The sequence below is a fragment of the Carcharodon carcharias genome, chromosome 1 (genome assembly GCF_017639515.1).
Source record: "Carcharodon carcharias isolate sCarCar2 chromosome 1, sCarCar2.pri, whole genome shotgun sequence".
Taxonomy (NCBI): Eukaryota; Metazoa; Chordata; class Chondrichthyes; order Lamniformes; family Lamnidae; genus Carcharodon; species Carcharodon carcharias.
Window position 1 is genome coordinate 168,238,868 of NC_054467.1, and position 16,674 is coordinate 168,255,541.

General features: G+C 39.2%; 1 protein-coding gene across 6 annotated transcripts in view; it reads left to right on the forward strand.

Annotated features, from left to right (window-relative positions):
• Nucleotides 1–226: 226 nt before the first annotated feature.
• The window catches only part of trim23 (tripartite motif containing 23), a 30,191-nt gene continuing 13,743 nt past the window's right edge, over nt 227–16,674 (forward strand). For 4 of the 6 annotated variants that reach the window (XM_041188944.1, XM_041188945.1, XM_041188946.1 and 1 more), the window contains exons 1-6: nt 227–560; nt 7,130–7,292; nt 9,211–9,332; nt 11,920–12,198; nt 14,469–14,651; nt 15,450–15,665. In XM_041188944.1, the coding sequence (XP_041044878.1) occupies nt 480–560; nt 7,130–7,292; nt 9,211–9,332; nt 11,920–12,198; nt 14,469–14,651; nt 15,450–15,665 (1,044 nt within the window). In that variant the 5' untranslated portion in view covers nt 227–479. Of the gene's footprint in view, nt 561–7,129; nt 7,293–9,210; nt 9,333–11,919; nt 12,199–14,468; nt 14,652–15,449; nt 15,666–16,674 lie in introns of those variants that run through there. The other 2 variants (XM_041188947.1, XM_041188949.1) reach the window with 2 other exon arrangements.

The window sequence follows — 16,674 nt, forward strand, 5'->3', positions numbered from 1 at the left end:
CTTAATTTCACTGATTTCTGTAGGTTAAACTATAGCCTTTTCTGATAATCTCGTTTGCGTATGGATCAGTGTTTTCTCACGGCTGTTGTGGATCTGGTGAAATGCATTTTTTTGCGGGACTAATTAAAGCTATCTAGATGTCAACTCCTCATGTTAATGAATTGGTCTCTCCATTCTTGTCAATAACTTCTCATATTATTCCAAGCTCTACACTGTGAGCATACGCAGTTTGCCACCAGATTGTGACGCGGAGCAATATTCAGACAGTACCATTATGAATACGAGTGGGAATTTGATTTTTTAAAAAGGTGCCAATCCATAAGCTTTAGAAGAATCAATGACGGTATTTGTAACAACGCATCCTTTAAAAAATTATAGTGTGAAGCTACTTTGTGATTTCTAATGGAATGATGCTGAGTTGAGATGTTGGATGGACTCCCTTTCCCCTTCTCTCTGTATAGACTTTAGTATATTCCGGAATGGCGGCTGCTTCCCTGAAGCTGTTGCCGGTGGAAAGCGGCTCCCGGAGCCTCCGCGGGGCCAGTGGCTGCTCCGTCAAGGTGAGTCTGGGCTCTGCTCGCACCGAAACTTTCAACCGTTTCCGGGCCAGCGTTTCGTTTGTGGCTCTGATCCTCAGGCCTGGTCTCCTCCCCCATCTCCATGTCAGCAAGATTGAGATCAATCAGTCTCCTCTTTCATCTCCCTGCCTCCTCCCCCAGCCAACTGGGCCAAATGTCCTTTAATGCTCCCCCTGCCTTGCCCTGAGCTTTCACTCTTCCCTTGTTTCTCTCCTATCTTTCCTCATGCTCTCTTCAAGCACCTTGTCCATGAGGCCCACCTCCTGCCCCCTTGACCCTATTCCCACTAAACTGATGACCACCCAACATCCCTTCCTGTTCTATGTTAATATTGTTAAGTTTTCTCTCTAGGTACTGCTCCCCCCCACTTTCAAATATACTGTCTTCACACTTCTACTCAAAAACAACCCTTGACTCCTCTGCCCTTGCAAACTACTGCTCCATTTCCGACCTCCCTTTCCTCTCTCAAGGCCTTGAATGTGTTGTCATCTCTCAAATCTGTGTCCATCTGTCCTGGAATTTTCTAAAATTAATTAATGGAATGTGAGCATTGCTGGCAAGGCCAGCATTTGTTACCTGTCTCTAATTGCGCTTGAGATGGTGGTGGTGAGCTGCCTTCTTGCACTGCTTCAGTCCATGTGGTGTAGGTACGCCCACAGTACTGTTAGGGAGGGTGTTCCAGGATTTTGACCCAGCAGCAGTGAAGAAATGGTGATATATTTCCAAGTCAGGATGGTGTATAGTTTGAAGGAGAACATGCAGGTGGTGATGTTCCCCTGAGTTTGCAGCCCTTGTCCCCAGACTCATAGAGGTTGCAGGTTTGGAAGGTGCTTTGAAGGCGGCTTAGTGAGTTGCTGCAATGCATCTTGTAGATGGTACACAGTGTTGCCTCTGTGCATCGGTGGTGGAGGGAGTGAATGTTTAGGTGGTGGATGTGATGTCGATCAAGTGGGCTGCTTTGTCCTTGATGGTGTTGAACTTTTTGAATGTTGTTGGAGCTGTACTCACCCAGGCAAGTTAAGAGTATTCCATCGCACTCCGGACTTGTTCCTTGTAGATGATGGATAGGGTTTGGGAGCCAGAAGTTGAGTTACTTGTCACAGAATTTCTAGTCACTGACCTCCTCTTATAGTCACAGTATTTCTGTGGCTAGTCCGCTTCATTTTCTGGTCAATGGTAAACCCCAGGCTGTTGATGGTGGGAGAGTTCAGCGTTATTAGCGCAGTTGAACGTAAAGGGGGAAAGATTGTTGAAGGTAAACATTTAAGGGCATATATCTTTATTGAGAGTTATAAAATATTCCATTGAGGAAGAAAAGACTCTACGAGAAGGATGTGCTATTCTTGACTCAATGAAAATAAAGATGCTATCAAATTGGAAGAAAATATGTTTAATTTTACAAAAATTAATGTTTGGCCAAAAGAATGGGGAAAGAAATTAAAAACCAGCAAAGAATGGCTAAAAGAAAGGGAGAAATTAGAGAGTAAACTAGCAAGAATTATAAAAACAGACGGGAAGAGCTCCCACAAGAGTATAAAAAGGGAGAGTAGTTAAAGTAGTACATTAGGCCCGTAGAGGATGAGACTGGGGAATTAACCAGCAACAAGGAAATGTCAGAGCCTTTGGCCAAGTTTTTTTTGTAATTTTCTGTCTTCTACCATGAAGACAAATACATTCCAGTGAAAAACAAAACTCAGACGATCCATCTGTAGCTTACTAAGGAGGTTAAGGATAAGCGTTTGAAAGAAGAGGCTTATAGCTCTGCAAAGAACAGTAGTAAATCTGAGGATTGGGAGTGTTTTTAAAAAAAACACAAAGGGTCACCAAAGAGTTGATTAAAAAGGGGAAAAACATAGAATATGAGAGTATACTAGTCAGGAATATAAAAAAAACAGATTATAAAAGCAACAATATAAAAAGGAAGAGAGTAGCTAAAGTAATCATCGGCCCGTTATAAGCAAGAAACAGGAGAAATTATCATGGAAAATGACAAAGACATTAAACAAATATTTTGTGTCTGTCTTTAAGGTAGAAGACACAAGTTACCTACAAGAAATAGAGGGTAACCTAGGGGCTAATAAGAATAAGGTAATTAATATCAACAAACAAAATGTACTGGAGCAACTCAAGGGACTAAAATCCGAAAAATCTCCAGGACCTGATGGCCTACATCCTAGGGTTCTAAAAGAGATAGCCAGCACATTTACTATTTCTGCAGCTAAGATTTTCCAGAATTCCCTAGATTCTGGAACTGTCCCAGTAGATTGGAAGTTAGCGAACATAACACCGCTATTCAAGAAAGGAGGGAGAGAGAAAACAGAGCTACAGGGCAGTTTGTCTGAAATCAGTCATGCAAGTGCTGGAATCTATTATTGTATTAAGGTTGTCTCAACAATGCATTTAGAAAAGCATAGAATGATTAGAACAAGTCAACATGGTTTTATGGAAGGGAAGTTGCATTTGACAAATTTATTAGAGTTCTTTGAGGATGTAACTAGTCAGGTATATGGGGGAACCAGTAGATGTATATTTGAATTTCCAAAAGGCATTTAATAAGGTGCCACACAAGGTTAATATACAAGATAAGGACTAATGGAGTTGTGGGTGATATATTAACGTGGATAGAGGATTGGTTAACAGGGCACAGAGTAGGGATAAACAGGGCATTTTCAAGTAGGCAGGCTGTGACCAGTGGAGTGCCAAAAGGATCAGTGCTGGGCCTCAGTTATTTACAATCTATATTAATGACTTAGATGAAGAAACAGAGTAATGAATGTAAGTTTGCTGATGATGCAAGCTGCAGGGAGGACACAGAGGCTATAAAGGGTTAAGCAAGTGGACAACAAGGTGGCAGGTGGAGTATAATGTGGGGATGTGTGAGGTTATTCACTTTGATCATAAAGATAGAAAAGCAGAATATTTTTAAAAGTCATGAAACTTGTAAATGTTGAATTTTGGAGAGACGGGTGTCCTTGTTCTAGAAATGTAGGAAGTTAGCATGCAGTTACAGCAAGCAAATAGGAAAGCAAATACTATTTTGGCTTTTATTGCAAGGGAATGGAATATAAGAATAAAGAAGTCTTGTTACAAGACTTTGGTGGGACCACACCTTGAAAATGTTGCTCTCCATATTTAAGGAAGGATATTGGATGCAGTACAGTGAAGGTTCACCTATATTGGTCCGTGGGATGAGAGGATTGTCCTGTGATGAGAGGCTTAGTAAACTGGGCTTATATTCTCTGGCGTTTAGAAGAATGAGAGATTACTTCATTGAAACATTTATGATTAAGAAGGGGATGGACAGGGTAGACACTGAGAGGCTGTTTTCCCTGGCTATGGAACCTAGAGCAAAGGGGCACACTTTCAGGATAAGGGGACAATCATTTAGGATTGAGATGAGAAGAATTTACTTCACTCAGTGTTGTGAATCTTTGGAATTCTCTTTCCCAGAGGGTTGTGGATGTGCCATCATTGAATATATCTAAGGCTGAGAGATTTTTGGGCCTTGGGAATCAAGGGATAAAAGGAACGGGCAGAAAAATGATCTTGAAGCCCAAGATCAACCATAATCGTATTGAATGGCAGGGCAAGCTCGACAGCGTATAGTCTGCTCCTACTTCTTAGGTTATGTAAAAGAATCCCAAGAATAGTAGAAAATCAAGGGGAAAGGAACTTAAAAGAATCAGTATATTATGGGAGGAAAAAGTACTAGGAAAATTAATGGGACTAAAAGCTGACAAGTCCCATAGAGCTACATCTTAGAGTCTTAGAAGGAGTGCCTGAAGAAACAGTAGATGTATTGGCTGTAATCTTCCAAAATTCCTTAGAGTTTGGACTGGGCCCAGTGTATTGGAAAACCACAGATGAAAGGAGGGAGACAGAAAGCAGGAAACTATAGGCCAGTTAGCCTAACATCTGTCAGTGGGAAAATTACTCCATTATTAAGTAAGTAGTAGCAGGGCATTTAGAAAAATCATAGTACAATCAAGCAGAGTTGACATGATTTTATGAAAGGGAAATTGTGTTTGACAAACTTGTTCAAGTTCTTTTAGGAAGTAGTAATAAGCGGAGTAGATAAAGGGGAACCAGTGGATCTATATTTATATTTTCAAAAGGCATTCAATAAGGTGCCACATAAAAGGTTACTGCGTAAAAGAAGACCTTATGGTGTTGGGGCTCATATATTAGTTTGTATCGAGGTTTGGCTAACAGAAACCGGAGTTGAGATAAATGGGTCATTTTCAGATTGGCACACTACCTAATAGGGTGCCAGAGGGATCAGTGCTGGGAACTCAACTAACAATCTATATTAATGATTGAAAGAAAGCACAGAATATATTGTAGCAAATTTTCTGATGGTACAAAGATAGGTGGAAAAGCAAGTTGTGAGGAGGATATGAAGAGATATAAATATATTAAGTGAGTGGGCAAAAATTTGGCAGATGGAGTATAATGTGGGAAACTGAGATTATCCACTAAAATGCAGAATATTATTTAAATGGAGAGAGACTACAGAATGATGTGGCACAGAGGGATCTGGGTGTCTTCATTCATGAATCACAAAATGTTAGTATGCAGGTACAGCAAGTAATTAGGAAGGGAAATGAAATGTTAGCCTTTATTGCAAGGATGATGGCCTGAACCATTTGCTCACCTTGCAATCTTGATGTTAAAATAGGGCGGATCAAAGCTATCCAATTGGATAATGGCAATCCTGATCAGATCATTGCTTGCTGTAAATCGTGCAAATTCATGAATGGGTTAATGGCTGCCACTTTCAGTCCAGAAAAATGCTCAGTTTACCTCCAATCTGGAAAATTTGAGTAAAAGTTGGAGCTACCCATTTCAGGCTGCTCTTATGCAGTAGAAGGAGAATGGTACTCTCCACTAACAGGATGCTGCTGTCAAGCCAAAAAGACGTTCTGTCTCTTACACAGATGAGTAATGTAGTATATGAATTCCAGTGCTGGTTTGATGCAAGGTATTTAGGCTGTATGCCCCAGTGACTAATGGATCATATCAAATAGCACGCCCTTCAACTGTTCACAATGGGGCATTTAGGATTGGGCAATTAATGCTGGCCTAGCCAATGATGCCCATATCTCATGAATGAATACTGTACTCAACCAGCCATGCTTGCAAAACTCAAAACATAGTGTCTAACATTAGATGTGATTCCACAATTGCTAAACAAACAGGATTGTGTTAAGAATTACCCTGAAAACCAATTTAAGATTATCAGTCGAGCTCACAGGGTGGCTCACTTATGTTTGCAAGAGGCTACATATTCACACACAGGACGCTGTCCTTTGTAAGCAGAGCATGTCCATGCATTGTGCCTTTTTCAACTGAACAAAATTTGGGGACTCCCTGCTCCATTCCCCAAGGCAATGCCTTGACCAATCAGGGTTGACCTGCCTGGTTTGAATTTAGCAATAGTTTGGCAATTGACTGTTCCCTGGTGCTTTCTCCATGGCAACACCTCTACCAATCAGAGTCCACTTGCCAACCAATCAACACACACTTTTCAGAGTATAAATTGTTGTTTCCTTCCAAACTGTTATTTTTGAGACTCTGTCCTGATGAGTCCAAGATGAAAACCTTTGACAGAATGTCTCTTTTTGTTCAGCAGTATTTAAGTTCTGTACTACTAAACAACTATAGTTACATTATTTTGAATATGAATGACTTCTTCAGTGGCTTTGAGTTTATCCATTATCAGGAAGAGGCTGATTCAGTCCCAAGTGTGCTTTGATCCTTTTTGTTGTGGAAGTAGTGTTTTTTTAAATTTCCCCTTCTTAACCCAGAAGTACTGATGGCATTCATTCTGTTCTCCCTCCTGTTGGTATTTCATTTCAGGTGGAGGAGGAGTGAAAATGGGGTCAAGCTTAATTATAACGTCATGTGTGATTGAGTAGCCTTTCAACACTCTCTGCCAAACTTATGTATGAAAAATGGCTTCTTGAATCACAGTACTGGAGAACAACCGGTGTTGCTGAAATCGTGCCTAGTAAAGAGCCAGTGCTCCCAGGAGAATAGGACAATCAATTTGGCTTTATGACCACATTGACCATGACAACAAAGTGCTTTCATTCGCCAACGCCTAAACATGCACATTCAGTATAGGTTATTGAATAATAATTGAACAGGAATCCAGGAAGAGAATTCCTTGTAGCTATGCACCCCCCCACCCTGAGTACAAACCAATAATCTAGCATCTGGGTGTTTTATTTTTATAAAAACAAAAAAACTGCGGATGCTGGAAATCCAAAACAAAAACAGAATTACCTGGAAAAACTCAGCAGGTCTGGCAGCATCGGCGGAGAAGAAAAGAGTTGACGTTTCGAGTCCTCATGACCCTTCGACAGAACTTGAGTACTGTCGAAGGGTCATGAGGACTCGAAACGTCAACTCTTTTCTTCTCCGCCGATGCTGCCAGACCTGCTGAGTTTTTCCAGGTAATTCTGTTTTTGTTTTGTTTTATTTTTAGTTGGTTTAGCTGTATGCTGTATTACATGATGCATTTACCTATTGAGTCTCTTAATTTTTAGGTTCTAGAATGTGGAGTTTGTGAAGACGTATTCTCTCTGCAGGGAGACAAAGTACCTCGCTTGCTCCTTTGTGGTCACACTGTCTGCCATGATTGTCTCACCCGCCTTCCACTACAGGGGAGAGCCATACGTTGTCCATTTGACCGACAGGTGACTGAATTAGGTTGGTCCAGAAATTTATGTTTCTAATAATTATGGCTGAATGTTTTAATTTCTTAGCGCATGCTTTGGTTTGAGATTAGGTTTTACTTTTTAAAAATTCTCAAGTTTTTTTTGGCTTGCTTCAGTATTAAAAATTTAGTTTGCACCCTTACAAGACCTTATTACTTTGTCATAACACTAGCTGCCTGATGATCCTGAATATAGTGACTTTAGGTACAGGCTGGTTGGGCTCTAAATAGAACATTGTAGAACAGTGACGAGGTGGGCAAAACAATACAAAGGTTGGCAGGATCAAAACTGTCCAGAAGAAATTAACTTTCTGTTGACCGATCATGAGGTGCACTTGTCCTGAGAAGTTGCACCCCCCGCTTCGGCAGTAAGTCGCAGGGCTTTAGTGGTGGACAATGCTTAGCTATTGATTTCTAACCCCATGACACTATTTTGAAAAGAGCAGAGGCGTTCTGCCCCAGTGCTGGCTAATGTTTATCCCTCAACTAAACAGATCGCTAAAACAGATAAACTGGTCATTATATTGCTGTTTGTGGGAGATTGCTGTGTGTAAATTAACTGCTCCATTTCCTACATTACAATAGTGACTGTACTTCAAAAATACATCATTAACTGTAAAATGCTTTGGGGCACTCTAAGGATGTGAAAGGCACCATATAAATTAAAGTCTTTCATTTTTTTTAATGATGCACAAAAAAACCAAGTTGACTACAGGAGCTTGGAAGTAAATTGTTTTTTGCTATTCGTTCATGGGATGTGGGCATCGCTGCCTTCACCAGCATTATTGCCCATCCCTAATTGCCCTTGAAAAGGTGATTGTGAGCTGCCTTCTTGAACTGCTGCAGTCCATTTGTTGTAGGAACACCCACAGTGTTGTGGGGAAGGAAGTTCCAGGATGTTGACTCAGTGACTGAAGGAATGGCGATATAGTTTCAAGTCAGGATGATGAGTGATTTGAAGGGTCCATTCCAGGTGGTGGTGTTCCCATGCATCTGCTGCCCTTGTCCTTCTAGGTGGTAGAGGTCATGGGTTTGGAAGCTGCTGTTGATGGAGCCTTGGTGAGTTGCATGCAATGCATCTTGCTGCCCCTGCATGTTGGTAGTGGAGGAAGTGAATGTTGAAAGCAGTGGATGGGATGGAATCAAGCAGGCTGCTTTGTCTTGGATGGTGTCAAGCTTCTTGCATGTTGTTAGAGCTGCACTCAGCCAGGCAAGTGGAGAGTATTCCATCACACCCCTTACATTTTGCCTTTTAGATTGTGGATAGGCTTGGGGGAGTAAAGAGGTAAGTTATTCTCTGCAGAATTCTCAACCTCTCACCTGCACTTGTAGCCACAGTATTTATATGGCTAGTCCAGTTCAATTTCTGGTCAATGGTAACCCCCAGGATGTTGATAGTGGGGGATTTATTGAGTGTCAAGGGGAAATGGTTAGATTTTCGGTTGTTGGAGATGGTCATTGCTTGGCAGTTGTGTGGCATGAATGTGTCTTGGCACAAGACACTTGTTATATAGGACTAGACATTCAGGTGGCATTTTGTTAAATTGTGTTGGGTCTTTTGATTGGCTGAGACCTTTTTTATAATCAAGTGATGAACTTTGCCATTTTAAGTCTTGTTCTGCTTATGTTTCCCCTCCACATTTTCAAGATCATCTTCACCCTGATGGACTTAGTTCCATTTTACACTTTGAATATAACTGCAATTTTTCTACCTTATCCCAAAATATTTTGAATGAATTAAGGCATGTTTGATTCTACACTTTTATTCTCCTTTCTCATGAAAAATGAATGGGGGGTAAAAAGCTGAAAAACTGTCAGTACTCAAGATAATCTCCGGTTGATTAGAGTGGAAATTTAAAAGAAAAAAATACTGAAGACTTGATGCAGACTGAATATGAATTCATTTGATAGGTGATTCGGGTGTCTGGGGCTTAAAGAAAAATTTCGCTTTACTGGAGCTCCTAGAACGTTTGCAGAATGGCACTGCCAATCACCATGGAGCATCTGAAGAGGTTCTGGGAATATCAGGAGAGGTATGTAACTATGACTATCGTAGGTGGAAAAATCTAGGATCTGAGGAAGATAATGATGCCAGTGGTGGAGGTAAGAATTGAGGAGGAATTTGACAGGCATCAAGTTATCATGAGTGACAGGTCAGAGGAGAGGGAGGTTGAAGCCAAGAGTAAGTTGGTTGCTTTTTCCATGGGTAGAAAGTGACAATGGATGGAGTTTGAGACTTTAGTAATGAGAGGCTTCAGGTTGTTAACTGTCAACTAGGTTCATTTAAAGTACGTTTGTCACTAATTTCGTGAAGAATTAAGATTAAAAGGATTATTAGTGCAATGGTGAACATTGGGTCTGCTGGGGTACTAGGTAGATAAAAATAGATAAATAGGAGGTACTAGAAAGGTTGGTGGTACTTAAATTGAATATGTCACCCAATTAGAACGTGATGCATCCTGTCGCTGAGGGCAGTAAAGATAGAAATTTCAGAGGTGCTGGCCACAATCTTTGAATCTTCCTTCGGTACAGGAATGATGCCAAAGGACTGGAGGGTTGCAAATGTTATAGCTTTATTCAAAAAAGGGGGAGAATGGCAAACCTGGCAACTATAGGCTGACCAATCTAATGTCAGTGATGGGGAAGCTATTACAAACAATAATCTAGGAGAACATTAGCAACCATTTGGACAGGCATAGACTAATAACGGAGAGCTAGCATGAACTTGCTTAAGGGAAAATTGTGTTTGACTGACTTGGTTGAGATCTTCTTAATGAAGAAGAAAGGGTGGATGAGGGCAGTGTGGTTGATGGACTTTAAAAAGGTTTTTGATAAATGTTAGCAAAATTAGCCTGTGGGGTAAAAGTGGCAGGGGTGAGGGGGAAGGAGCTTGGATACAACTTGGCCAAGAGACAGAAAACTGCATGTGGTGAATGCAGGTCCTGAATGTTCAGTACTAGGACCACTGCTGTTTTTGTTACATGTTAATGACCTGGACCTGGGGATAAGGGGTATAATGTTGAAATTTGTAGATAACATGAAACTTGGAAATACAGTGAGGAGGCTAATAACAGACTTCAAGACAACTAAGACTGTTAGAAGGGATGGATACATGGCAAATGAAATTCAGTGCAGAAGATAGTGATGCATTTTAATAGGAAGAGGATACGGTACATGGTACAGTAAATGATACAGTTTTAATGGTGCAGAAGAAGAGAGACCTATTTGTGTACAAATCTTTGTAGGAGACAGGACTGGTTAGCAAAGCAGTTAATAAAGCATATGGAATCCTGGGTTTTATAAGTTGAGGCATAGAATACAAAAGCCAGAAAGTTATGCTAAACCTATCTAAGAACTCTGGTTTGGCTCCAACAGGAGCATTGTGTCCAATTCTAGGCACCACACTTTTTAGGAAGTATGTGAAGTCTTTGGTGAGGGTACAGAAGAGATTTGCTAGAAAATTCCAGAGATGAGGGATTATAGTTATGTGGATTGCCTGGAGAAGCTGGGGTTCTGCTTAGAGCAGAGAAGTTTCAGAGGTTTGATGGAAGCTTTTAAAGTTATGAAAGGTTGAAATCAGCCACAGATCTAAGGTGATTGACAAAAGAACCAGTAGTGACGTGAGAAAAAAACTTTCTTACACATTGAGTGGTTATTATTTGGAATGTACTGTCTGATAGGGTGCTGGTTACAGATAGTAGCTTTAAAAAGGTATTTGGATAAATAGTTGAACGAGAGGGAAAAAATACAACAATGATGGGAAAAGAGCTGAGATGCAGGACTGATAGGATTGCTATTCCAAAAAACTAGTGTAGATCCAAAGGGGCCATATGGCCTCTTTCTGTGCTGTTCTATCTTATGATTCTCTACCAGGTCTTCTGAACTCTGATCCTGATTTAAGTTTAGGCAATGTAGCAAATTTAATGATTGGACATTGTGGTACTGCAGATTTCAGAATTGGCAGCAGTTAGTGCCAGGTGTGATTGTATGCTACTTATGGAGGCTTTCAATTTTCATCTGCTGTACTTTGTGGATGGATGGGGAATTTGATTCCTTTTTGTTTCCTAGGTAAACCTGTGATGTTTTTCCTAAATAGAGCTTTGCTTCACAAAAAAATTGGAGTATATGTTTTGCCAGAACAACAAAGAGATGTTAGTTATTCATTTATGATGCATCCATTAAATGTAGTGCAAAGTAGCTTAAGGTATAGCACTAGGTACAAAAGCAAAATACTGTGGATGCTTGAAATCCGAATTAAAAACAGAAAATGCTGGAAATACTCAGCAGGTCTGACAGCGTCTGTGGAAAGAGAATCAGAGCTAACGTTTCAATTTGATGACTTTTCATCAGAACTGTTTCTGTCTCCACCTGCTGCCAGACTTGCTGAGTATTTTCAGCATTTTCTGTTTAGTAATGATGTAGTGAACATTTTGGAGCTCTTTAATCCAGACATGTTAAAATTGAAGTGATTTGATATCATCAGCAAGCAATGTTAATGTGTAGTGCTGTACTTTGAGTTTCTACCTGTGTAGTAAATTTGGTTACAATTGGACAGAAAGCATATTAGTGTTTCTTGACAGAATATGAGCTAGTCTTTTTTTTCTGTAAATTTTTCTAAAGCGTATTATCCGCTGTGATGAAGACGAAAACCACGTTGCATCCATGTATTGTACCGTGTGCGCAACCCACCTTTGTGCAGACTGCTCCCAGCAAACACACTCTACACGGACTTTGGCCAAACATCGACGAGTACCTCTGGCTGACAAACCACATGAGAAGACTATGTGCTCTCAACACCAGGTGCATGTGCTTGAGTTTGTTTGTTTAGAGGAAGGATGTCAATCAAGTCCCCTCATGTGTTGTGTATGCAAGGAATATGCAAAGCATCAAGGACACAAGGTACTTGTAATTTTAGCTACTATGTTAAGTATACAGCCTACAATGTTGATTTTTTTTAAGGTCTTGTCATCAGAGAATTTAAAGTGGAACAGAGATATTCGTATTTTGAATTTATTATTTATTTTGTATAGGATTTTAATCATTGGATAGTGAGCATGTGATGCAAGTTGAAAGCAGAATCCACTGAGACATGGGTCCATCTATTATTTATATTCAACTTTAACATCACTTTCTTAGTACAGAGAGACTACCTTTCAAAAAGAAAGGTTACTTTAAAGTTTCTCCCCTCTATCCCTCTAAACAGTTGACCATGGTGTTTGGTACTGGCAAAGAGAAGAGTTTTTTTCTGGAGGGCTGACATGCCCCCAACTGATGACATTGCAGTGTTAAACTCCCTTCACCTGTCACCTTTTTTTCTGCTCACAAGCTTCAGTATCGAGGGTTCAAATAAAAGTATAAATTGTATTTTACACTAATGTATTTACCCTTACCTGTTCAATTAATTTTCTTGCTTTCAGTATCATTGTAAAATTTTAAAGGTGGGGAAGTGGAACTGTGAATTGTTGAGAATCAACAGGACAAAGTGGCGTTTTCCCATGCTGTAAAAATTGATGATTTACATTGAAACTTTATTTCTTTCCTTTGATGTCTCTGAGCGACTGGAGATTATAATTGATCCCTATATGCACTCTGTTCAGTTGAGGGTGCATGCTCAATCTCATTTTAAAGCAGAATACCGTGGATGCTGAAAATATGAAATAAAAACAAAATATTGGAAACACTCAGGTTATGGCAGCATCTGTGGAGAGAAGAAATGGGGGTTAATGTTTCAAGTCTGTGACCTTTCATAAGAAGTGGGAGAAGTTAGAGACATAAGAGGTTTTGAGCAATTGGAGGGCAGGACAAGGACAAAAAGGAGGTCTGTGGTAGGGTGAAAGTCAGGTGAGATTAAATGACAGAAGAGTTAGTCCCCTAGGACCAAAGGGGATGGAGATGGAACAAGAAAAGAAACAAAAGACATACTTAGAACAGGTATACTGCTGATTGAAAGAAAATAAACTGAAACAAACAAAGGAAGCAAAATGGGGGCAGAGATTATGGTCTGAAATAGTTGAACTCATTGTTGACTCTGGAAGGCTGTAAAGTGCCTAATCAAAAAAAAAGCTTGTGTTGAGCATCACTAGAATAGTGCAGTAGGCTGTCATACCTTTCACTGTCCAGTTGTCCAATTTCAATCCTTAGCCATTCTTCAAATTTATATATATTTTTTTCCACTTCAGATTACCTGTTTTCCGACAATCTCACATATTTCAGCATATATCTGGCCCAACTCGATCACTGGCTAACCCATAAGTTTTGCATGTGCAAGCCACCCATGTTTTATTGCCATAAAGTTACTTTTAGGTCGATCTTCTCACAACTAAATTGTTTCAATGATTTCAGTCTTTTTACTGGAACATTTTTTTTCAATATCTCAATCCCCTGCCCAATCACAGAACTTGCTTTCAGGACCTCACTCAAGACCTAGTTCCCATTTCTTCCATTAAATCACATGCTGGCTGCTTTGCACATGCACAGCAAACTTTTTTTTCCTTCCAAACAACAAAACAGCCCCAAAAGAAAGCTGTAGTTGACCTAACCTAGTGTGGTTTACAAGGAGTTACAGTTGTGTTGTAAATAGTAGCTTACAACCATTTAGCTGAATTTGCTGATTTAAAGCAATGATCAGGTTTCAGCTAAACATCATAGCCATGCTTGGAACTATGATGATTGACACCAGAGGAGATTAGCTCATATATAGTTATATTTTGTGGTCTTCAGCAGTCAAGGTGAACATTTTTGGAAGAACCTATCGGTGATGACACACACCCATAAAATAACTTTGTCTTTAGTTGAAAACTGAATCAAGTTAAACTCTGTAGGCAGGAGTGATCAGATTAGACATTATGACTTAAGCACTCCATCAAGATGTAGCTTTGATCAAAATGTGATGCATTTGTTATTTTAGCTGTCTGAGATTCCTGGAATGTTTGTACACTTCCTAGCAATTGGTTCCATGTGATAAGGCAGAAAAACACAATTTGGTTTCCTACTTGATTGAAAAGTGATTGTTGATTTAAAGAGGTTTCAGAAACTTAAAAAAAAAAAATGGGATTGAAAAGGAGATGATATTTTTAAAAAGTTTCTCGTTAATAGTCAAGGACTGTTGCTGTATGATGACCTGCCAGATAATGTAATCTACATTTTTGATACTGTTTTTATAATTCCAGAATATACTCTTAGAAACTGAAGCAAATCAAATCCGTGCATCTATTTTAGATATGGCGCACTGTATCCGTACTTTTACAGAGGAAATCTCGGACTATTCTAGAAAACTAGGTGGGATTATTCAGAAGATTGAAGGAGGAGAACAAATAATTGAAAGCAGAATTGGAATGGCTCACACAGATCATGTAAGACTAACATGTTTTCCTTTGGAACTTTCCTTAGAAATCAAGGCTATAAATTGCTCAGTATAATATTGTTTTAATTTAATCTGCCTCACCATTATTTCCCAATTTGCTTCACTGAAGCACTATTGATTATTGTTGCGTCTAGTTAACATTTTTTAAGAAACTCAGCTTGTGTTCTCTAGAAAGTTTACTGAATATGAAACATTTAATATTTTTGTTTCATGGGTTGTTATGAAATTTCTAGTATAATGTGATCACTGATCCTAGATAATGGTTTACATCTCCCTTGAGTAATATAAATGGATCATTCCTGAAGATTAGCTGTGACCAGGTTGGCTATCTGAACAAAATGAATAAGCACAATATTCAAATATCTAAAATAAAGTAAATGAGCACAAAAGTGTTGCTGCTTTTTTATTGGCTTACTGTCGCCCTGCATAATGACACTGGAGGCATTCTGAACCAAGGAACGCTACTTTCACTTAGCTATCAGAATAGACTTTACTTACTTTACTTACTTACTTCCTTACGCCATACATAGCGCAAGGTACCGGGGATATGGGAGGAAAAGAAAATGGTAACTTCCAAAATGATACATTTTTCTATTGAGAGTCAGTAAGAGTCAGAGAGAAATCCATTTTTGATTAGTTTTCTTGCTACCTGATAAAATATTGTACTTTCTTTTGTTAATTTGGAGTTACTACATGATATTTATAATGCATTTATAATGCCACATTAGAGCCTACAATACAGCTGTTATGAATATGGTTCATATTAATTCTTATTTACCTCTGGTAGGTTCCGGGCAGTGCTGAAAATGCACGTTCCTGTGTTCGTGCCTATTTCGCAGAATTGCATGAAACTCTCTTTCGGCAGGAGGAAATGGCATTAAGCGTAGTTGATGCTCATGTGCGGGAGAAATTGATATGGCTGAGGCAACAACAAGAAGACATGACAATTCTGCTGTCTCAGGTTTCAACAGCTTGTCTCCACTGTGAAAAAACATTACAACAGGTGGGTGATGAGACCATGAAACAGTATTTTGTCATCACCTTTAATATGTAACTCTTATTCAGGACACAATTAAAACTTCCAGGATAAGATTGGCATAGTAAAACCTATATCTCTTGCCCACATTTATATGGCTCAAAGATTGTAGTATAGCAGTTCTCTTAGAGGAAGAATCGTGCCTTTTAAAAATTGTATCTTGTGATTGGCTCTCGAGCATTCTTTAAAATGGAATAGAGGATACATCAAGCCCCACTGCATAGATACCCTTCCTCTGATCTCTCAACTTGTAGAAGCAGAACCAGAAATTAAAATTAAGCATGGCCAAAGAAAAGCGAAGGAAGTGCATTGAAGCAGGAGGTATGATTAAATAGTAATAATGGAACAACTATTTTAGCTGCACTGAAGTTCAGTGGTCTGTATGAATGGGTAATCCTAGAAATCGTAAACTTCAGTCAGTCTGCCCATTTGCAGGTATAATCGAATACAAATTTTAGTTTAAGACCAAATAAGAAAGTTAGTAACTGTCAATTTTTCACAAAACTAATTTTCAAAAATCTTGGTGGCTTCCTATTAATGTTCTTTAAATGTAAATGTGGTAGATATTTCTTCTAATTTAAGTAGATATTATGTAATCTATTTAATGAAAAAGGAACAAGAAAAATTAAGTAAATTTCTAATAGAAAGGAAGACTTGCATTTATATAACACCTTTCACAGCCTTAAGATGTCCCAAAACACGTTACAGCCAAGTAAAGTACCTTTGAACTGTAACCACTTGTAATGTTTTTCATTGGAACTAAAGACAGTGATTTTAAAAACACAAGTGAAAAGTACGTTTAAGAGTGTAGCCTCTTTATCCAAATTTTGTTTTGTCCGTTGTTATGATCTCCATAAAGACTGATAACTGGAAGAATTACATGTCAAGATTTCACATTTTAAGACATTCACGGTATCGTGACTTTAGAACAATATTAACTAAACACTATCCTTGTAGGCAACTTATACTTTAAACC